Below are 22833 nucleotides of genomic sequence, written 5' to 3' on the forward strand. Positions count from 1 at the left end.
TTAAAAATAAACCGTAAACTGGAGAAATTTGATATATTTACCATTCACAAGCGGGAATAACGTAATTTTAATCTGCCTTCTTGGTTTGATGGTTTTTACCCCGGATTTTCGTGCCGACCGATGCTCCTTTGCGAGCTGCCTGTACCAAACCTTTAAACTGGCCGCTCATCTTGGCTTTTTTCCTTTTGTTGAGTGCGTTCCGACTCAGCGGCACGTAAGCAAATGGATCGGGTTGACCTTTACGTTTGACATCTCCACGCGCCTTGGAGCTACGGAACTCGGCTCCGTAATCCACCGGTTTCACTTTTTCTTGGCTCTGTTTAGCTCTCTGTTTGGTGGTCAGTTTCTGAACGGTCCGCTTGGCCGACGGTTTGGCCGCAATGGCAACAGGTCGATGGATACCAGATCCACCCGCTTGATACTTGAACGAAGGCTCATCTTCATCGTCATTGATCGATTCACGATCGTCCTTCTTGCGTTTACGGTCCACTTCCATTTTGTCCAATGCTCGACTCAGGCCGACGTCAGATTCTTGTGAAGTATCGGACGAGTCCCCAGCTTCGTCGATAATCATCCGGCCGTCTGGGGCCGTTTTGAAGATGCTTTCCTTCTTCTTTTTCTTTTCAACGTCAAACTGTCCTGGCATGGAACGCGCAGGATTGGTTGCTGAAACCTTCCTCGCTGCAGCTGGGTCCAAAAAATCAACAATGGATCCTTCCTCCTCTTGAATCCACGTCTTGGGCATTTTCTTTTTAACATCTTTGTCCTCTTCTTCATCCTCGAGATCACTGTCGCTATCGGCCAAAACGTGTTCCATCGTCTTGGGCTGGGTGGCCATTTCAGTCTCGTCCTCGTCATCTTCTTCATCATTTCCTTCCGCTTTCCGCTCTTCTTTCTGTTTCTTTTTACGAGCTTCTATTTTGCGGATGTTATTCAAACGTTTGAGGAGGACAACGTCATCTTCCGGGACGAGTTTCACGACTAAATCAGCTCCGCACTTGCGAATCAATCGGATGAAAATATCACGTGTTTTGATGAGAAAGACGCGTTTGAGCTCTTCATCCATTTCGCTCAGGCTGTCCATCAATCGCTTCAAATACAAAGGTAATCGCTGCGAATGGACGGTGACGGTAAACATGCGGATGAAAACCAGACAAGTTAAGACGACGTCGCGATTTTCCGTCACCAACAAGGCACAAATGCGTTCCAGGACAGTGTCGATCAGTTCTTCCGTGCAATTCGAGGCAAATTCATGGACGACATAGGTGACGGATGTGACAGCAGCGGCCACATGGACGTCATCATCGCTGCCCATGCCCTTCATCAGTTTGGTAATGTAATCTTTCACTGCCACTTGCGGATCTGCGGACCATTTCTGGAGGACTCGTCCGACATCGATGAGCAGCGCAAAGGCAGCGCCTTTGACCTTTTCGCCCACTCCTTTGACGGCCAGTGCTGCCTCTGAAGCCGATGCGGCCAAGAAACGTCGATTGGGGGCAGTTGGTGGCTGTTCGGCCAGCAGGGCAACCAAGCGCGACAGGGTGCGCAACCTCGACGCTTTGCTGGGCGCCTTGACGATGTCTCTCGAGGTGGTAAAGAGTTTAACGATGCGATTCAAACTGGCACGGACGTGACGGCCACAGTCGCTGGCCTCATCGGCGCCGACAATTTCCTCGACAATGCGATAAGCTTTCTTCTGAGGTTTGGCTTCACTTCCCATTATCCAAGGCAGACAAAGCTGTACAAAGCTTTCTACACGGTCCTGATCCTGGTAGACCACCAAGGCTCTCAACAAGGCCAGCACAGAGTCCCAGATGAAGAGGTTCTCTTCCGCCACAGCCTTATCCTCCTAATCAACACATTAATTTAATTATATTGCATGAAAAAAAAAAAAAAAAAAGGTTTATAACATTTACCGATTTCAAACTGGCAGATGCTGTCGTCATTTTCTCCTTGGCTTTATCAAAGAGAGAGTGAACAAGTTCAATGTCAGCTACCTGTAGGTAGTACGTCACCGTCTGGAACACTGACTCACGTTGCGACTCTTCCTCATCCGTGGTCGATTTGGTTGTAAACAAATTAAAGAGTAAAGGTATAAAATTCTTGGCGTAGCGTGACACTTCCATCCGAATTTTTTCATCCGTTTTTGAATGGATAATGAGCTGACGAAGGGCAGCCATGACCTCCATACGGATGTCGGGGCGTTCGGTTAGGGCGTGTCCCAACAACTTGGCGATCTTTTTGAACGCTACGTCGACATCCGTCGGGCACTTGCAAAAGCCGGGCAACAGGGCCCACATTTGCCGCTGGAGGAGGTCGAATACCCGGAATCCTACGCGATCCTCTTCTTCTTTGCATTTGGGGATTCTTGAATGACACGTTTGCGCCAACGGTAAGAAATATTCGATGAAAAATCCTAGTTCCGTGTTCTGAATGTTTTCACGCAAAATCGGCAAGAGCCAACTGTAGGGGAATTCGTACGAGTCCTTTTCACGGCCAGTAATGCCCAAAGGGATGCATTTCAAGAGGAATCGCGGTCCGCAAACTCGAACAGCTTTACCTATAGCAAAATCCACTTCGGCCTCGTGTGGAAAGCGTGGAGAGACACGCAAACTAGCCAGTGATTTAATTAAACTTTTTGACTACGTCCGGCCGTGTTTTGCCCACACCTTCGATCAATGTGGTACATAAATGGATGACGTACTTCCAGGCGTTAACAGTTTGATAGCCGAGACTTTGTTCGATGCTTCGAGTGATTTTCTCAGCGACCGATGTGACTGCGGCAACGTTTTCTGGCTGATCAAAGGCCGGTTCCAAGCACTGGCTGATCAATGATGCCAACGACGGAGTGACTGACATCACTACTGGCATTTTATCGCTGGACCAGAGGGCGGTGGCCACGCTGAAGAAGCGGGGAAGATGCCCTACACAGAGGAGTGAGTCCAGCCGGCCGAGGTTTAGAACAGCTTGCGACATGACACTCAGCCATCCGCGTAGAGGTTGCGTGTCGTTGGCCGAGGGTTGATAGTCGTAAAGAGCCGTGACGAGACGAGCATTCAGATCTGCTGATAACGTGATGGGCCTTGGCCGGCAGACGAACATGCTGTGGAAGCACTGCATGGCGCATGACGAGACGAGTACGTTGTTCAACGTCATCAGTTTGAGCAGCGATTCGCACAAGGGCTTCACTTCGCTTTGTGGTAATACAGCTAGAATTTCTTTTAGTAAGTTCAAGAGATGAAGCAGAGGCGAAGGTTCGCTGCCGTATCCGTGTTCTTCTATGAATGTTAAACAATATTTGCCTGTGCGCGCTGCGATTGGGTGCAATACAGGAGCGTTTTCGTCTTGAACTAGAAAGGTACTGCCTTTGAGAATGGAACTACGGAGAAAAGCGAATGAAATAAGTATTCAACTTATCAAAATGTGCAAAAAGATGAACTACCAAATGGCGTGTTGAGCGGCTTTGCGGACTTGTGGTTTGGGACTGGCCACAAATGTTAACAATGCGTCATAGATCTGTAATGTGGACGAATTGGACCAGGCCGAAGCATCTTGATTTCGCAGAAGAACACCCAGACAACCGATCAGCGAGCGTACTAAAAGGCTGTTGTCACTTTCAATGTAACGGCCAAGCAAATCGAGCAGACTTTTTGCTGACGTTGAGAATTTGGCTTTGAGAACGTTGGCTGGGACTCGCTTGATAACCATCCCCAAAAGAGCAAGGGTGGCGCCAAGCGAGTCCTCGCTAGTCTCTGCCACTTCTAGCGTCGTCATCAGAACAGCAAAGTATTCCGTGTCAGTTTCTTTGCCTCCTTGTTGCTTAATGACTTCAGACACAGCTATAAAACACAAACTATTGTGAGGAATGTGTTCAGTTGTAACGTGTGGGACGGTGTACCTGCGAGGACAGCCAACATTTCTCTGTGTAGGGCAGACGTAGGTGTAAAACCTCTATGTAATTTATTGAATGACACATTGCTGCAGTTGGAAAAACCTGTGGCAAATGTCTTGACTGAACTGCTGGAGCGAAATGTGCGCCCAGAAATGACGGAATAGGTTTCGTCATCCTCAAAATCTCCCTGGCACACGGACGGTGGAGAGGTTATGACTTCAACAGCAGCACTGGGATCATCGGTCTGCAAAAGGCATGATTTTTATCAAAAATTTAACTAGACAGCTATTACGGATACCTTGAAAGCTTCTGACGCATAAGTGTGTTGCTTCAATGCCTCCTCAGTTAAACCACTTTTTTGTGTAGGGCCAGCAGGCGGACCGAACAAAAACGGCTGAAAGAACCTGGTTTTGGCCACCTCACGATGTTTCTTGGTTGACGGATTTGAGCTACTACTCTGTCCTTTTGCCCATCGTTTCCCTTTATTTCCTGGTCCCTTTATACGCGTTTTTAACTTCCCCATCCTTCCTGATTTTTTAAAAAGCACGTCAATATAAGACGTGCAATTTTATCGGTCGTTAGAGGGTCTTTTTTTTTTTTTTTTTAAAAAAAAAAAAAAAGACTATCAATTCAGGTAATCAACTTCCACGTGTTTCGCTCCCACACTTTCTTGGGAACGTTTTGGAATTTTTCGTCTGCAAGAGTTAACAACGTTGCCTATTTCATAAATGGGAAAAACAAAATAAATCACAAAAATAGAAAAATCAAAATGTTTTAGAGCCACATCAAAGTGATTGGCACAATAAAACCAGTTGCTGCTGGCGTGAATCGATCGGTTTTTTTTACTTTAAGATCGTCTTTTTACAAGCGCTATCGGGTTGTACGTGTCACGCAGACAGCGTTTCAAATGTCATTGTTTTTCTGTTCCGATCGATTCCCATCTACAGCATGATATCTTATATTAAAGTATAACGTCTATTCTTTAGCTGTTGACTGCCTAACTTCTGGCTACTAGTTTTGACGGCCGGATATGATCACGTATTTTTTTTTTTTCTCTCTGCTCGAGACATAAAAGCAAGTTGGACGAGGGCTACAGTGTACGCACCCCGTGTGCCGATATCTTATAAAGGGACAGTAATGAAGAATGTTGGACAGGGAAAAAAAAATCTTTGTGTCTTCAATCAACGGAAACGATCTCTCGGAGTCATGACCAACATGAAAGGACGAAAGAAAAAAACAAGTCATATTCCTGGTATGAAATGAATGACACCTAATGACACACACACAAAAAAAAGTGAGTCTCCAAATGATTGCGCGTTTTTATTGCCACTATGACCTTGCATCAAAACCTGTACGCAGAGGTATAAAGAAGATGAAGTTGATGTTGGTGTCAAGTTGTGTTTGTATTTCCAAGTAAAACTGAGATCGACCTCACGTATTTTTGGCGATACGAGACGAACGCCGAGTTCCTAGGAGAGACCAATCATGAAATGACGCTGAAAAGAAGCTTACTTATCTCCTACACTCGTGTATCATCGTTACGTACTCGTTGTGACTATTGTACTCCTTTTCTCGACTCGAAAAACGCTCAGTATAAGACATCGAGCTACAAGTCAAAGCTGGGGTTCATTAACAGCTTTCGGCTGTCCAGTTTTCCGAGATTACACGTCTGTACGAAGGATTACTTTGTAATCACGCGGGAAAAAGACGCCTTGGCGTGACTGGTTATTTCCTTTTTGGATATGTACAATTAGCGTCAAACGAGCGTTGACAAGCTTCTTTTCACAACACCTTTTCTGTAGAAACAATTTGTCTATAAAAAAACACAAACAAAAAAAAAAAAAAACAGGGGGTGCGATTGAAGTCAAGTGCAAATAGAGTTTTCGATTGGTTGGCCATGCAGACAATGTACAACAGCTGTTGAGACATCATGGCGTGTGTGTGTGTGTGTATGACAACAGCCAACCGCAAAATACGAGTCAACTGTTTCGAACTCGATTTGACGAGATGTGTTGGACGATCGTTCACGTACAACAAAGTTCATTTGCGAATGGAGCCGTCGGATGAGTGTCACACGCTACTTCAACATCCTTGTTTGCAATTAAACGACTACGGTTCACAAAGGAGTTTGACAGTAAGTCTTTAAATCGTCAAAGAATCACCAGCGTTCAAATAAAATTAGACTTAAAATGTTGAAAGGCAACAGGTCATTGCAACCGGATCGTTTTAGATGACGGCTGTGCGAACGTCACGACGCAAGACGAAATGACGTCGGCAAACGTTGATCCAACGAACATTGGCCGGAAGTCATCGGAACAGAGCAAAGTGCCGACTGGTGATACGCAAACCAACAACGATGCGGAATCGATCGTCAAGTTGCGTTTGTTCTTTGCTACGGCAGCACTTTGGATCGTTTGGCTCCTCGTCTACGTCATCCTCTCCCATTGGCACTTTATTTAAGCCATCATTTCTGCGCTGCAACAATCATTGCCTTTGCACATTTCTAGCCAGTAAACAGACGGAGAAAGAAAAGCCCCCAAAAAAAAAAAAAGAAAGGAGTATTGATGGTTTGTAATGTGCAAAAATTCTTCAGCGAAACCAATTCGACAATGAAGCGGAATTTAATACGAAAAAAAAAAAAAAAAAAACGGGAGTTTGAAGCCGACAAAGAGGGTGAGAAAAATGCCTTTAAACAATCACACATCAATTAAGAAGAAAAAAAAAAATTTGACTAGACCAAATAGACGGGGCTTTAGAAATAGAGAAGAAAATTGACTTGTTCAAACAAAAACGGATACAACATACACGTTTAAAGACAAATGATGACGCTCATCCTTGTGTGTGTGTGTGTGCGAGTAGTTGACAAGTTGTCCCTTCCATTCCGGCAAAAGCGGGGCCGTGTCTTGTGTATCGATCGCGTCGATACACACCAGACTCGGAAGCAACACACACACACACACGGCATCACTATACTCTCCTTGGACATCAACAAACTTGTTTGCTCTCCGTGCACACACACACATCCTCACGTTCTTCTTCTTATTTTTTTTTATCTCCTCACTGTTGATTTTCCGTTATGGTAGGCGTATCATCCGAAATGGAATCCAAAGTTTCATCCAGCGCTTCCATCTACGTTTCCAGAGTTTACGAAAAAAACAAAAACAAAAAACGTTTAATGTAAAGTTGGGGTCTAAATTACCTTAGCATCGACTTGTTGGTTCTCGGTAGCCGTTTCTTCCATGTTTAAGACTAAATCGGCCGTAGACTCGCTGATAACCATTGGCTGTTTGGCCGCAGCCCGTCTTTCTTTAGCCCGTTGTAAAATCAAATTGAGGGCCCCGCTCTTAGTGGGCGATGACGCTACCAGTCCAGTCACCGTTCCATCCTTTGTCAAGTTCATCAAAGTTATGAAGAAAAAAAAACAAAAAAAAAACGATTGAAATGAGACCATTAATTTGGCCCGGCAAGCGAATAATGAGCAGCTAATGAACACAAAAAAAAAAAAAAAAAAAAAAAAATGGGCCATGCTGAACACGACTAAAAATTGTGCAATATACACACGCGCCCAAAAATACCTGCGCTGTTGATGAGTTGTCTGTAATTGGAGTGGCTGGATTCTTCTCGGCTTGCTCCACACTTTCCGTTTGGCTGATGCGGATGAGCGGAATGCGAGCCGGAGAACGCGGCGCTTCAGTCATCGTGTCGTCCGTTGGCTGCGGCTTGGCCGTCGACTGGCCAATGGACGTGCGACTCGGTTTGGCTCCTACAATCGGCGGACCGCTGCTGCTGCTGCTCGATTTCTTCTTCTTCTTCTTGACCACCGATGCATAGACCGGCTGAGCAGGTGGTGGACTGGCCGATCGCTCCACTGGCCGGCCAGCGGCAGGTCCACGAACGTTCAAGGCAGGACTGTCTCGCGGCAACGAATCGCTTATATCCAAATCGCTCCCGTCAGCGTATCCTCCAACCGCCGCTTCGGCACGTGCTTCTGGTCCGGCGGAAGTTCGACGGCCTGTCGGTCTAGCGTTATCGGCTGGCTGTGCCCGTCTGCCGCCGTAACGTCCCGTCACTGTCGGCTGTACCGGAGGAGACACTTGAATCGCCGGTCCTGCGCGTTGATGCGTCGCTTCAGCACAACCTCCTTCTGTTTAGCGCAAAACATGAACAAGCGTCTCGATCATCTCTATTTCTCACATGCAAATTATCTAATACAATAATCCAACAAATAACAAACAAACAAGCGACTAAAAAAATACCTTTGCGTTTTTCGACGGCCTCTTTGGCCAAAGTTTGAGGCAAACTCGTTTGCGTCTTAGTCGGCACAAAAGGGACAGCTGTCCTCCATTGGGCGATTATCTTTGCGGCCGCGGCATCGGGAAGAGCCGATGGCCCAGCACTTTCTTGCTCCTTTTTCTGTCTCGTCTTCATGCGTTCCGCGTCTCGTTCGCGTCTCAATTGGGTGCGCAAGTCAGTGACGGCCTCTCTCAGCGACGAGCTGAGCGATACCAAGTAGTAAATGACGAGAATGAGAAGCACCAGGAGCGGAATCACCACGCCCGGCGAAGCGATATAGCTCAGGACCCAGTGGAGGCTCTCGGGCGTCGCCTTCAGTAAGCTCTGCGTCATGACGTGGAAAATCCGGGCGTAATCGCTGAACGGGCCGCAGTGCCAAGACGGCTCCAACCAGACGATGGCGTAGGCGACGGGCAAAGTGCAGAGAAACAGCATGATCAACAACAGCCACAGGTAGAAATTGTTGGACCGCGATGCCCGGAAAATCACCTCGTGGGGCACGTTGCACGTCAAGACGGCCCACGAACGAATGTAGAGCAACAGGAATAGCTTGAAAATGTTGATGGCCGGCAAACCGGGCGAGAAGAACATTCCCATCCTATTTAAGCCATTCGTTATTCATTGGTTCAATGTAGATGAGAGAACGAAAGACTCACCAAACCATGCCTTGATTGTTGACGAGATGCAGAATGTTTTCAGCAATCTTGAACTCGCCGTACTGCGGGAAATACTTTTCCAAGTCCCAGCACCAACATCCGTTGAAAACGCGCACAAACAAGGCCCGTATAAAGTCGATGATTAAAATCGATATCGTCGTAAATACCTTCACAAAAACCAGACACAAGAGCAAATTAATTTTCGCCTACGTCACACGCGCACCATCTGCAAAAAAAAAAAATCATACTGACAAAGAGCAAAAACGTCCAACTTGTTAATAAAGCATGCTTTCCATTTTTATTTGACACACAAAAAAAAAAATAAATAAATAAACATAAATCAGATTAAAAAACAAAAAAAAAAAAAAGCTGAACTGCACTGTACTTTGGGAATTATTATTTAACATTGAAATGCACTCGAGGAGTTGCATCATTTCTTGACGGCCAGCGAACCGCAAACGTATTGTTCGCATTTCTCCGCTTTGACAAACACGTCGTACGACTCTTTGATCGATTCCGGAACAAACGACTCGACGGCCGCCGTCACGGTATGCGCAGTATCAGAGAACGATTTAGACATGGAACCCAATTCGCAGACTAAACGCTGGATGCATTCCTGCGAACGCATCGCGGCAAACACGACTTGCGTCAGCTTCTCGATTTGCGCCAAACTCATCGACGGAAAGCCGGAACTAGTCTCATTGGCTTCGCGACGCCTACGATTCCAACCGTCGGGTCCGCTCTGATTATCTTGTGCTGACCCGCCATATCCTGGCGGAGCTCCTTGCGGTGCTCCACCGTACCCCTGCGGAGCGCTGCCGTAATTCTGCGGGCCGGCGTAGGCGTTGGGCATCGGCGTCGTCGTGAAGAAAGGCGTCGTTTGCACCAACTCGGGCGCCACTGGAACTTGAGTGCCGAACGCTCCGCCGCTAATGAAAGGCTTATTAGCGAGGCCTTGTCCAGCTAAAAGGTATTTGATGATGAGGATGAGCGGAATGGTGATGGGCAGAACAATGGCCAGCGGCAAAGCGATGACTTTCTTCAACAACTTGCCGATGCCAAACTCGTTCGTCTCTTCTTCGACCAGCAAATGTTCGGGCATCATCACCATCGGCGTCAACGGGATGGGCACAGGCATTTGCGGGGCAGCATAGGCTGGACCAGCTTCGACGACATTGTAAGACGGACCGGCCGTGACGTAAGACGGAGCAATCGTGGTCGAGTACAGCAACGGCGCGATTGTAGTCGTCATCTATTAAACATCATTTAACATCAAATTACAATACAACTAATTAAAATAGAAAGACTTACTTTTAAAAAGATGGTGATGACAACAATAGGACGGAACGAGCTGCACGACTGAGCCGCTAATGTCAAAGTTCACTACGCTTTATATAGAGGACCGATATCGCCTTTAGGTCCATTCGCAACGTGAAAAGATTACGTCATCAAACCACCTTAGGATATCTACGTCCTTGGAAAATGGTGGGCGTCATAGTGTAGGGGGTAGAGTAATAGACTCCCACAAAACTATGATACCCTGCCTCTATGTTTCTTGTAGATCCTTGAACCAAATCCCATTTTCTTACGGACAAGAAAAGGGATTTTATCCTAATTAGCAACTGGCGGGCTAATGAAAAAAAAAAAAAGAAGAGAAAGGGGGGGGGGGGACTGTTAATGAACTTGCCAGATCCATGATGGTCAATTTCACCAATTCCTGGCCGAACATGGTCTCCCAGCAGAGTTTGCGCAGTTCCAGACGGGTCGTCGGATCCAGCGTCGGTTTCGGCATTTTGCTAATCGCCGCCATTTCTTCTATTTCAAATTAAAAAAAAAAAAAAAAAAAAAAAAAAAAGAATGGAAAGGAATGATTTAATTCGATTAGAAGGCGCTCTTTCGTCGACTCTATTCTCTCAAAAGAAAAAAAAAAGAGAAAAGGCTTTGTTTGTTGAAAAAAAAAGGACAGGTATCTTACCGGACCTCTTTTTCTATTCCCCTCTTTCAAATGTTTCGTTTCCGTTTACAATCTTTTAAAAACGTGCTTCATTCCACTAATGTTTTGTTCATTTTTTTTTTTGTTTTTTTTTTTTCATTCTACGTCTTAGTCTACTTGCCTAATTTATTGGAAGCTATTTTCTTCCGATGAAAAGAAACAAATAGTTTAGCCTTAAAATTCAAGTCCATTCTCATCGCTAATTGATGCGCACGCCTTTTTTCAGTTTGAAAAATACCGTTTGGAAGAGTGCTGCTGGAGAAATGGACGGATGAATGGAACGATGTGATTGTTTCATCTCGAGAACTCGTCCAAAATGGAGTGCATCCTTGCGGATTATCGCCGCGACACGGCACTCCATGACTGCTCCTGTTATCATTTTCTTCTCCAGGAATGTCGGTCGTTAAACTGCTGAAGTAGCCGACCGTGTCGTTCCACGGACAAACAATCAAAGGGCACATGTTCCGCGTGGTGCTTTCACTCGTCCCGACCGGATGTCGGGTCGTCTCATTGTCGGTCGCAACCCACTCATCCGGCGGCACGTCGGTTTGATTCAAAACGGAAAGGTCATACGCGCTGCTGGCCAATGAAGAATCATCTACGACATCCTCGTCTTCTTGCGTCGTCAAAATCAATCCGGCCGTGTGCCAGCGCATCAGATCGTCCAGCAATTCCGGCGTACTGCTGCTCGTCGCTTCGGATGTTCTCACATCGACGGTGCTGGTCTGAGTTGTAGTCATTGGCTCGGTGCTCGTCGTGTACGGAATGCGGACGGTCGTGTTGCGTTTCAAATTGCGCAGGATCGAATTGAGCGAGTCCAATAATCGCCCGATGCTTTGCGGAGTAGATTTCAAGGACGACGGATTGCCCGTCGTCGTCGTCTCCAACTGCCGTTTCGCACGTTCTGGAACGTTTTCGTAATCTTCTTCTTCGTCGTAAATGAGTTCGTCTTCTTCCGAAATGAACGTCGTCGTCGTCGTCGTCATTGTTGTCGTGATGGCCGAGTGCGTGCTGAGGGACGGACCTTCCGTCGTCTCTAAGGTAGGACAATCGACCATGATTTGGAAACACGTTCCAGTCAACGATTCTTCATCTTGTTCCGTCACAGGTTCGGTGGACGTGCTGTACGTTTCCATGCGAACTTGATTCTCTGTCGCGTTCAGGATGAAAAGGACGGTGGGTTCGGTGACGTCGTAAAAGGCGTTGGTCTCCGACGTGGAATTAAAAATGGGCGTCAATAAAGAGGAGGATTTGTCGTGTTCCAGTAAATCGGCAATGTTCAATCCTTGCTGACTGATGTTGGATTTCATGACGGCCAACCGACTCGTCATGGCGTTCACTTTGCCGAACAGAGCGAAAATCAGCGTGTACAAGTTGAGTAAATTCAGTATCATGATCCTTTTCGTGGTAAATTTGCAATTAATGACGATGTCGATTTATTCAATTGAAAATAGTCCAACATTACCTCGCTAATTGCCATCGCAATTGTCTGCGCGGATGATACTTTTCCAGGATTCCAATCAGCTCAAAAATGTTCTACAACATCGTTTTGCAATAGTAAACTAATAATAAGAAATGAATTAAAAAAAAAGAGAAAAAAAGAAAATGAAATTACTGGAAAGATGATGGAGATTAACGATAGGATAACGGTGATTTCGTTCTGACGCCACCAATTGGATTCGGCATCCGGCTCGGTGGATCGCTCCACGACCAGAACGACGATGTAGGCCGATGAGCAGAGGAGCATCAGGACGAGGAAATTGGCAGCGATGCGGCGCAGGATGACGTTGCGCGTCAGTTTTTCCGTCGCCCGCTCCTTTTCCTTTTCTTCCAAAAGAGCTTCTTTGAATCCAAGAGTGATGGCCGATCGACGGTTCTCGCCCGTTTCGGGGTGCCCGATCATGTAATCCCATCCGGTAAACAATTTCCAAGTAAAAGTGCACTCGTCTTCCTTGTCCGACAACTTGGCCATCCTCGAATTCTTGGCCATCCTGCAACGTCCGATGTCATTCATTTCAGAAAAATCACGTTCATTTAGAATAATGCGCACTTACTTTCTGAGGATGGCGACGAAGCTGTACATGTAGAGGACCAATCCGGTGAAAAAGTAGGCGAAAGGCAGCTTGTATCCTTCGTTGGTCTCATAAGTGTTGCTGTAGAAGCCATAAAAGATGGGCGAATATTTGAGAATGCCTTCGAAATCCCACAGCGTCTGCAGATCGGTCGCCGTCCGTCTCTCTTCCGGCAGCAAGCCTTTACGTTCGCCGCTGACGTCCCACTCGGTGGCCAACACCTGCCGTGTTAATGAAGGGGGGGGGGGGGGATTAGCATCTTCTTTTCACAACAAAAGAAAAAGCAACAACTAGGAAGGTACACACCTCTGGGACGACGACAAAGACGGCGAAGCAAGTGGTGAGGACCAGGTTGATCCAAAAGACCCAACGCAAAAAGGTAAAATAGGAGGCGACAGCCGAGCCGAAAAGCGACTCGATTTCTTTGATCCTCGCTTCCCACGGCACCAGGAACGAGATCAAATTTCGAATTTCCCGCACGCTCAACTGAATGGCCTGTTTGATAGATTTTTGGGGGGGGGAAAAAACAAAAAAACAAAAAATACAAAATAGTGACGACATTGACCACTAGATGGCGTTGTCATACTTTCGCCACGAGTAGGCGTCCGCGGGCGAAAACATCTTTAGCCGTGCGTGACTCGGCCAGCCTCTGCTGTAGGGCGCCTTCGTGTTGCCGGACAAAGGTTTTGGCCCGGCGCAAGACTCTTAATTTGCGGCCCATGTCCCACGGCTGGTAGCGCATGTTCTGCACTACTTCCTTATGAAGAGCAACGTGCTCCAGGGTCGACGCTGATTCGGATTCACGCTGCTCTTGTTGGTCGTAAAAATGATTGCCGCCGCCCGTCTCTTCCATTCCAATCCTATGCAGTTTTTTTTTTTTTTTTTTTTTTTTTTGTTTGGTTATTTTGTTCCAATCGAAAAATCGACCAGGTTAATGATCAATTAAAACTAATTTGAATAGGTCATTTTTTTTTTTTTTTTTTTTTTTTTTTTTTTTTGGAAAGGGGAAAGGATTTCATACTCGGCCGAGCTGATGGTGGCGACAGAGAGGCCGCGCGACGTGCGTCTACGTCCGCCCATCGAGGACAATTCATCGCCGGGAAAGGGCGACGAAGGTCGACGTCCACGACGCAGGGACCTGGTGCGTCGATGAAAGCTTGACCTTCCTCCTACCCCGGATCGCCGTTGATGTTGCAGGATGCTCGACGCGGCAATCGAATATTCATCGTCATCATAGTCGTCATCTAAAATCGTATAATATGAATCTTATTATTATGACTACCATCATTATTATTATAATATAACTGTGTGTCACAAACAAATGTTTAGTTATGACAGGACGTCCGGGTGTCCCCCCCCCCCCCCCTAAACTCTCCCCCTTCGAGGAAGAAGGTAACCGACGTTGTCATAAAAAAAAAAAAAAAAAAAAAAAAAGGAAAAAGAAACATCGGGGACATACCGATATCCAAGTAGTGGGGTTGATGATTGGATAGATGGTGGATAGCGCTGAGAGGTGAATCCATCCTGACGGATGGTGTACCGACGCTGGATGCGTCTGCTGCTGCCATGATGAAACTGACGGAAAGGCGATCGGCCGATGGCAGTGGAGATCTATCCTCATCCGCCTGTTGGGGTTCATACAAAAAAAAAAAAACATGCAACTACAAATACAAACATATTGGAGAAAGATTTTTTTTTTTTGTACAAAAATGGATCGACGTCAAAGTTGAAGCTCAATATGCAAATGTCCCTAACCCGAAAATAACATGTGAGCTCTGATAGAGAGAGAGTTTTCAAGGCACATGCCCTTCTCTTTGATGATGGATCGAATGGGTTGCTGGCCGATTTCGAGTTGGCTAACTGTTTATTTTTTTTTTTTTTTTTTCGGGATCTAACGTCGGTTGATTTGAGCCAGTTGACAGATACATTTGCATATCCCTTTCCCTTGTCCGACGCATTCGCATTTGATGATCAATGTAGAACCAAAACAGATGGAGCAGTGCGTGTCCGACAAATTATAATTCGACTGTTGCATATCGCAAAAGATAGTGCAACCGACCAGCCCCCTCCCCCCCCCAAAAAAGGCAGTAAACAAAAATAACGACCCACTTTTCATAAGAGCTGACAAATCATTTTTCTCCATACCACGTTCCTTTCTAAAATAAATAAATAATAGAATACGTGGCTCTTACAAATTCAGCATATCTAGAGGCTTTGCGATGTAATATTCAGCCTTTTGCAATTACGTCAGTTGTTTTTTTTAAAACCAGCAACGCTTGTGATAATCAACACACATTATTCTATTTCTCTGCTATTTGAAAAAAAAAAAAACAAGTGGAGAAAATGGAAGACGAACCGGTCCCCATTTTCTTTTTGCGTCGTGATCGAGAACGCGGTCCTTTTTCGGGCAAAAAGAACCTTCTGCTCTCAACTGTAATCACAACGACTTAATAAAAAAAAGAAAAACAATCAGTGGTGTGTGTCGTAGAAGAGAGAAATGAAATTCATCAGGTGGGATTTTTTTCCGTTCGAAACGGACCAAATGAAAGGCCCTTTTTTTTTTTTTTGGAGAGGGCCATTTTGTCTAGAGCCTTTAATAGGAGTGTGACGGATTCCTTTCGTTTTGCCACGTGAAACAGCCAATCAAGCACAATTTTTTTTCGTTTTTTTTTTTTTTTTCACTTCTTTCCAACGTCTAACGTTTCTTCCTTTTCTTTTTGGATGGCCTTTTGTCTTCAAAAAAAAAAAAAGGGATCACGTTGTAGCGCATAGGGGTCCCATATCGTCCAGTCTGACAGACGGCATGGTCATTGACCGCATTTGTTTTTTATTTCAACCAAACAGGAATGCTCAATTTCTTGACAGGCCTTTTTCTTTTTTATGGCGAGGGGATCGAGCTGAAATCTATCGTCGTTTTGGTGCTCAATTTGGCTGCTATAAAATGTCCCCATTCTTCTTTAAAAAGGGCGAAAACGGCAAGAGATTGGCATATCTAACGGCACGCCAATGTTGAAGAACTGCAAGACGCGTAAGGACTAGATGCTCGGTGCTAATCAAAGAATAATTTTCAAAAAAAATGCCGTTTGCGAAAAAAACATTTGCGTCGTACAGGTGAGAGAATAAAAAAAAAAAAAAAAAAAAAAGACGAGAAGCGGCCAGACGGGAAATTTCATCACGCGTGAGGATGAAAAATGTACGTTCTGATTTAAAAAAAAACAAAAAAAAACAAAAAAAAACCGAGAATTTTCTATATAGAAAAAGAACCTGTTTTCGTCAAACAAAACAGGGTGTTGGATGTTGAATAGAAAAAAAAAATAAAAAAAAATAAAATATAATAAAAAAAACTCACGTGAGGATTTAAGGTGGCGCCAGCGCAACGGAAATCTGCCAACGAACTGGCTGAACTCTTCCGGCGACTGTCGAATCCGTTGGCGGCCCCAGGAGCGGATGTGTCGATGCGCAAGATACCGGCATTGCGACTCGCCTTCCTCCTCCTGCCAACGCCCTTCTCTTCCTCCTGCGGCAGGTCAAGAATCGACTCTGGCTGATCTTCATCTCGATCGACATCGCCAGTTGGGGCTGGGTCCTCAAACAAGTCTTTGTCTCCACCCTTCTTTGCCATCGTCTTGTCTTTTGTTGCTTCTTTTTTTTTTTTTTTTTTTTCAATCACGTACACGCATCTTTTCTATTTCTATTTTTCACATCATCAAAAAAGAAAAAAATAAATAAAAGAAGATTAGGACTAGAGTTTTTAACAGCGAGAAACAAAAGCAAAGTCAGGAGAAAGAGGATAGGTGACAATATATCCGACAGCTTCGGTGGTCACTGAATGTCTATGTCATGCTGGAAATGGCTGGACAAAAAAAAGCAAAGACTTTTTTTTTTTTTTTTTTTTTTTTCCATGTCCATGACGCCGACGCCAACCGCGCCCCTAAATTTTGAATTTCCATTACCCATTTGACGCATTAAAAACGTATACTATTAGATTATACGTCGATGGACAAAGATAACACAGACACTCAACGATGATATCAAAACGTTCCATTCATCCTCCCATGTGTGTGTGTGTGTGTGTGTGCTGCTTTTCATTTGTTTTGATTGTGTTGACTTTTTGGGCTGGGCCCCCCCCCCCCCCAGCAAGTAGGGGGTCGATGTTTTTTGGGTGCGGTCCCTCATTCGCCCATGTTACACACACACACACACGGGTTTTCATTATTATGATTATTACTTTGAAAAATTTTGTTTTTTGTTTGAATGATGGCCCGGCCAACTTTAAAAGTCTGCATACAATTTGATGCTTATCTAAAAATAGGTGGCCGATAGCGCTTTAGATGTAATCCTCTTGTCTAATGAGTAATTGATTTTATGCCGATGAGACGCTACTCTGAAAAAAAAAAAAAAAAAATGAAATCTCGTTTTTTGACGTGAGCCCCTCTCTCGCACGGACTTGTAAGATGTTATTACTTTTATTATCGTTTTTTTTTTTTTTTGGATGGCGCCAACGTCTACGGCCCCGTTTTCTCGCTTATCTTTTTCTTTCGTTTTCTAATGAAAAAAAAAAATGGGCAATGGCGGCGACCGAGGAGAGTTTTGTCTAGCGCGTGTGCCGCCTTCATTAAAGGGCCTTCTATTTTCATTCTACATTACACACACAGAGCCTCAATTGTTATGCCAATTTTGATACGTTATTTCATATTTTGGCACAACCAACGTTAGTTTTTATAAAGGTGTATGAACGTTGGAGGCCTCTATTTCAAACGTTTGATGGGTGTGGCCGTTTGCATCATTTTTTTCCAGACCCTTTTTTTTTTTTTTTTTTTTTTTTTATTTCAAATGATACGTGACAGGAAAGAAATGAAAATATAGTTTGTTTTCAAAAGAGAAAATACGTTTTGGATGGGCGTTGTCGTTGTTTGGTGCGTTTGACGGGTCGTAGAAGGGGCTGTGTGTATTTACTAATGAGCTCCAATGTGAATAGCAACTCCTACTGCTACCTTCAGCCCACTGTGAACATCACCCCATCGTCTTGTTAAAACGTTTTTTATCCATCTCATTTTGCTTCTTTTTCTTTTTTGTAAAATAACATTTCGAGTTGCCATCATCGTTCGAAAGGCAAATCATCTTTGATTAGGTCACTCCACCTTTTTTTTTTTTTTTCGTTTCTCGATCGACACCCGGACATGAACCTTTCCCTAATTTTTTTTTAAATAAGCCAATACAATTTTCTTAAAAAATAATATAAAGAAAAGAATGCTGGAAACAAAAGGGGGAGGAATGATTTTTCGTACACGTGTACAAATGAAAAAAAAAAAAAAAACAAAACAAAGAGGAAGGGGGGGGGGGCTCCGGTTACAATCAACAGGTAATGAGAGGCAAAAAAAAAAAAGAAAAGAAAATGACCTTTCTAGTGAAGAAGGAGGGACGAGATATTTTTTTTTTTGAAAGGCAACTCATCTCTCAACAGGTCATTTAAATAACACCAATTTCCCCCCTCAACTTATTTTTGAAACCTTCCCAAATAAGGAAAAAAAAAACAAAAAAAACAAGGAGGAGTAGAAGAAAGTTTTTGTTGGGGTTGATATGATGAACGGCTGATGGGCAACCGATACCTGGGTCCGTTCCCGACTGCCGGCCAGACAAACAGGAAAAAAACAAAAAACAAAAAAAGAACTACGCAGACTACCGTGTATAATATATGATTTCATATTTATCTTGTTCTCTTGTGGAATGTATTTCGTTTTCATTTTCAGGCCAGAGCGCTCTCACTAACGAGCCAAACGAACGACTAACATCAACGACCCGGCTCATTTTTTTTTTTAACGATTTCATTCTTTTAATTTGGCCGATTGCTTTTGTTTCAACGGGTCACGACCCGTCGTATCGTTCGGGGGCGTCGGCTTATTCCTCCATCTCTTGAGACGAGAAGAAAAGCAAACGTTCACACATTGCGTTTCTTTCTCATCGAAAAAAAAAACAAAAACAAATGGCCATTGAAGAAATAGGTAAAAAAAAAAAAGAATGTCGCTTTGCAATGACGTCAGTGCCCAAAGATTTTCAAAGTTCTTTTTTTGTTTTTTTTTAAATATTATTTGATTGAAATGACGACCGGAAAACGGGCAGCTGCCAACATCACGAACCATTTCCACCGGCATCGTAAAAAACTAAAGCATAAAAAAAAAAAAAAATATAAGGATTTTCAAGTTGTTGTTTTGACACGTCAATGCCAAGAGCTTCTTCTTTTTAAATTGTTCCTCCTAAATAAAATTTAAAGGGACGCTAGAATCTCCTAGTTTCTATCCCCCCCCCCTGAAAAAAAAAAACAAAAACAAATGAATACAACGTAACCGCCATCTACAAGCCCCTAGCATCCACAACGGCCGTTGTCTGTCCCTTTGGCGTCGATGTTGTATTCGATGGCGGTGTGTGTGTGTGTGTGTGTATAGATCAAAAAAGAGAAAGGGCACTAGAGGGAGGGGAGCGACACACACAGGCAGCTGGCGTGAAAAAAAAAAAAAACCGTTGGAGAAAAGAAGCCGTTGGGGCAAAATGCGATTTAAAAGGACAGCACATGGCAACGAGGTAAAAACGGCTTTTCGATTGGACGTGACACGAAACCGAACGAAAAAAAAAAAAAAAAAAGAAATCAAAACGACAGTTTTTTTTTTTTTTTTTCTTGATTCTGGGAATCAATTGATGGCGATGAATCTAATATAAGACAATGGCCGTTGGTTGTGGGGGCAGCCCCAAAAAAAAAAAAAAAAAACGGCCGACAGGTGTTAATTGGAAAACGGAATAAATGAGCTGTGGAGAAGAATGCACTCCCCCCCCCCCCCCCCCCCCAAAAAAAAAAAGCCAGCGCCTAAAATTATATTTTTGTTTTTTTTTTATTTTGGAATTCTTCTTTTGATTGGACTTTTTCTTCTCCCTTTACTTTCTGCTGGCCCAACTCGAAATGTAAAAAGCCATCATTTTTACACCGACCATTTTCTTTTCTTTTTTTTCTTTCTATAATTGAACGACGTTCTACGTTTCCATCAGTGTGGAAATGAGATTGAAAATGAGAAAGAAACGCTGGGCCTATACATTGTATATTTCAACGCTTCTCTTTCTAGACGATGTACGTCATCATCTTGAATCGAAACAGACGTTGTTTGCAGACTGTCGGAGCAACGACGAAATGCCAACGGCGTCATGACATGACACGGCCGCACTGCTTTTCAACACAAACGCGTACTGTTGACTATGTCAAAAAGGAAACGGAAGGCAATCATCACACACGGAATGAAGCATCAAACTAGTCGTCTCACGCGTTACATAACAGCCCCTCTAACGTAAGAAACAAAACAAAAGAAAAAAACCTCCTCCCTTTTTTGAAGAGAGGAAAAGAAAACGGTTGTGATCACCTGCTGTTTTTCTTCCATGTCCGAAACGACTCCGGACGACAACAACAACAACAACAGCCACGTCTATATACGCAAGAGAGGGAGGGGGGGGGGGGGCATCAGTTTGTCTTTTTCGCCTTTACAGCCGTTCGATCTCTGTCACTTTGCCTCTTACCTTTTTCGGTGCAAAGAGGCGCCACAAGAAAGAAATGGGAAAACTTTGGGAAGAAGCGCGTGCCATCCGCTTCGCCCAATAACGTCGGCTCTATACAGCAACGTCTTACGGTGTCAGCTACACAACAGGTCAAAGTGTGTGGTACGGATTGACCTGATGGTGAGGGCCCAAACAGCAGGTGGTCAGCGCAAAAACCTTCAAAATGAGGTGGCGGGGGGGGGGGGGGGGGTTAAAAAAAAAAACAAAAAAAAACACTTGCCCAAAGAGAAAATCATCGATAAGGGTACAGTACGAGCCAGCTTTAAAGTTTTTAAGGGTGGATTTTTGTACAACGAATCCTTCCGGCCGTTAGAGGGCCTTTGTGTGTTGTGTGTGGATATCAAAAGAAGAGATGATGAGTGGATTGAGGCCACCCCGCAAGCGGATCATCTTTTTTTTTTTTTCTTTTCTTTTAGAAAATGAGTGTAGGAAATGTGTTGTTCGTCTCTTGTCTTTTTTCATTTCATCCATTGTGTAACGTTTTCTTTTGTATGGTAGCCAAACAATTGGACTATTTTCTGTCCTTTTCTTTAAAAAAAAAAAAAAAGAGAAAGAAAGAAAAGTTTCATTTCATCGAGTGAAATAATGCGATGGCGACGTCAACAACAAGTAGGAAAAAAGAGAGAATCGTTGCAGGGGGTTATAATAATAAATATCTATTCGTGATGTGTAGAAATAATAGGTGAAGAGGAACGACAGGGAGCACCGTCCGCTCCAAGGTTAAACAGCAATTCTTTTTTTTTTTTTTGTTGTTGTTTTCCATGTTCATCTACGTAGAGTCTACTACTACCTAGTTGCATCTTCTCTCTCTCTCTTTCTCTCTGATTTAAACCGAAAAAAAAAAAAAATACGATGCAACAAGCAGACGTGCTTCTCTTTTTTTGGCTTCTTCCACACCGTGTGTGTGTGTGTTTAGGTGCGTGTTTTTTTTTTTTTTTGGTTCTTTTGCTCAAGGCCACCAAAAAGAAGAAGAGGATGATGGAAAAGAAAATGGACAAGACGAACGGGAGGGGGGAAAAAAAGAAACTTGTTGCTTCAGCTTCGTTGTGTATTCACGCCTGAAGCCATGCACCTCCCCTTCTGCCAACAACAACACAAGAGGTTGTTAGCGTTTTCTTGTAACCCGTCTTTTTTTCTTTTCTGATTTCTCGCATCAGATTAAAAGGAAATTCGTAGGAAAAGATTATTTCTTATAAAGAGAAAAAGAAGGTAATAAAACATGGCCAAGCGACACTGGCTAATCGAAATGATATCAGGTGCGTCAATGCGCGCGCCACACATTTTGCGCATTTCTTTGCCGATCGTTTTCATTTGTGACCCCCCCTCCCCCCTTTTTCGAACATGGAAATCGTGGTGCGTCCTGATAACATTAGTTATGCCGATCACATCAACCCAACCCCACATTTGAATTTTTAGAAAAAGATAAAAAAAAAACACGCCTCAAAAGTGGCCTCTTCTTGTACGTTGTTCTTATTATTATCTTTTATTAGCTGCTGGAAGAAACGAAAAAAGAATCATGACGTGAACCTTTGCGTGTTTGCCCCCCCTCTCATTTTTTTTTTTTTTTTTTTTTTAATAGATTTTCTACATCATCAAGGAAAGAGAGAGAGAGAGAGAAACAGGTAAAAATGCGAGACACAAACTTTAACCTTGAGGCGAGTAGCAACAAAAGACAACGCCCATAGTGCTTCCAGTTTTCTTTTATGCATTAGCTCAGATGGATTTTTCAAAAGAATAGCGCGTCAAGCCTCGGACACAATGAGATGTTTTTTTTTTTTTTGTTTTCTCTCTTCCAGACTATTGAAAAAAATTTTCGAAAGAAAAAAAAAAAAAAAAAAAAAAAAGGGGCTCTCCCCTGTTGTGTGTAGCTGGGCCGATTCGCTACCGGATGATTTTCACACAGCCAAAAAAAAAAAAAAACAAAACAAATGAATTCGAATAGGCTAATTGGGAGGAGGAAGCGTTTCCACTTGTCCAGTTCAATCTTGCTGGCACACAATAAAAACAAAACAGAAAGAAAGAAAGAAACCCGGTGCCATGACGGCGTGCAGATAACGGCGTAGACAGTGGACATGAAAGACGCATCAGTGACAGAAGCCTTGAAAGAGAGAAAAAAAAAAAAAAAGAATTCGAGTTGTTGACAAAACTGTTGGGAGGCTGGGGCGGTGTTAGTATAGCCCTTTGAAAAATGCTGCTGATTGTATGACGGAGCCCTTTAACCAGTTCTTGTTGTAACAGCTCCCGGCCATTGAAAAAGAAAAGAAAAAGGATCATCGTCATCTAGCGTCTATTGTGGCCGGCCTCCTCTCACACACCCACTCGCTTCCATCA

At 44.0% G+C, this 22833-nt stretch overlaps 3 protein-coding genes across 3 annotated transcripts; all 3 read right to left on the reverse strand.

Annotated features, from left to right (window-relative positions):
* Positions 1 to 18: 18 nt before the first annotated feature.
* On the reverse strand, positions 19 to 4517 carry LOC130699971 (RRP12-like protein). The gene is given in 6 exon segments (XM_057522017.2): positions 19 to 1849; positions 1917 to 2639; positions 2641 to 3379; positions 3443 to 3839; positions 3899 to 4136; positions 4191 to 4517. Coding segments are annotated over 6 exon segments (4104 nt in total). The 5' UTR covers positions 4416 to 4517; the 3' UTR covers positions 19 to 67.
* A 1960-nt stretch (positions 4518 to 6477) lies between these two features.
* LOC130699969 (transmembrane channel-like protein) lies at positions 6478 to 16571 on the reverse strand. The gene is made up of 15 exons (XM_059496158.1): positions 16256 to 16571; positions 14366 to 14531; positions 13928 to 14150; positions 13493 to 13766; positions 13213 to 13401; positions 12889 to 13127; positions 12450 to 12825; positions 12300 to 12370; positions 11073 to 12232; positions 10529 to 10656; positions 8842 to 9008; positions 8149 to 8783; positions 7468 to 8036; positions 7092 to 7277; positions 6478 to 7021 (listed from the first exon to the last, which is right to left on the reverse strand). Exons 1-15 carry the CDS (start codon positions 16526 to 16528, stop codon positions 6950 to 6952), a joined length of 4728 nt encoding a protein of 1575 aa, XP_059352141.1. The 5' UTR covers positions 16529 to 16571; the 3' UTR covers positions 6478 to 6949.
* On the reverse strand, positions 9186 to 10299 carry LOC130699977 (uncharacterized). Its single transcript, XM_057522029.2, has 2 exons — positions 10153 to 10299; positions 9186 to 10093 (listed from the first exon to the last, which is right to left on the reverse strand). Exon 2 carries the CDS (start codon positions 10091 to 10093, stop codon positions 9272 to 9274), a length of 822 nt encoding a protein of 273 aa, XP_057378012.1. The 5' UTR covers positions 10153 to 10299; the 3' UTR covers positions 9186 to 9271.
* Positions 16572 to 22833: the final 6262 nt, after the last annotated feature.

This window comes from Daphnia carinata, chromosome 7 (assembly GCF_022539665.2).
Source record: "Daphnia carinata strain CSIRO-1 chromosome 7, CSIRO_AGI_Dcar_HiC_V3, whole genome shotgun sequence".
Lineage (NCBI taxonomy): Eukaryota > Metazoa > Arthropoda > Branchiopoda > Diplostraca > Daphniidae > Daphnia > Daphnia carinata.

What these genes read in the sequence shown, in the direction of transcription:
- LOC130699977 (XM_057522029.2), bottom strand. Translation starts at nt 10,093, where the DNA reads ATGACGACTACAATCGCGCCGTTGCTGTACTCGACCACGATTGCTCCG.
- LOC130699969 (XM_059496158.1), bottom strand. Translation starts at nt 16,528, where the DNA reads ATGGCAAAGAAGGGTGGAGACAAAGACTTGTTTGAGGACCCAGCCCCA. An exon ending in TAATCTCCATCATCTTTCCA is followed by an intron (nt 12,371 to 12,449) that starts GTAATTTCATTT and finishes ACGATGTTGTAG; the next exon opens with AACATTTTTGAGCTGATTGG. An exon ending in TTGCGATGGCAATTAGCGAG is followed by an intron (nt 12,233 to 12,299) that starts GTAATGTTGGAC and finishes TACCACGAAAAG; the next exon opens with GATCATGATACTGAATTTAC.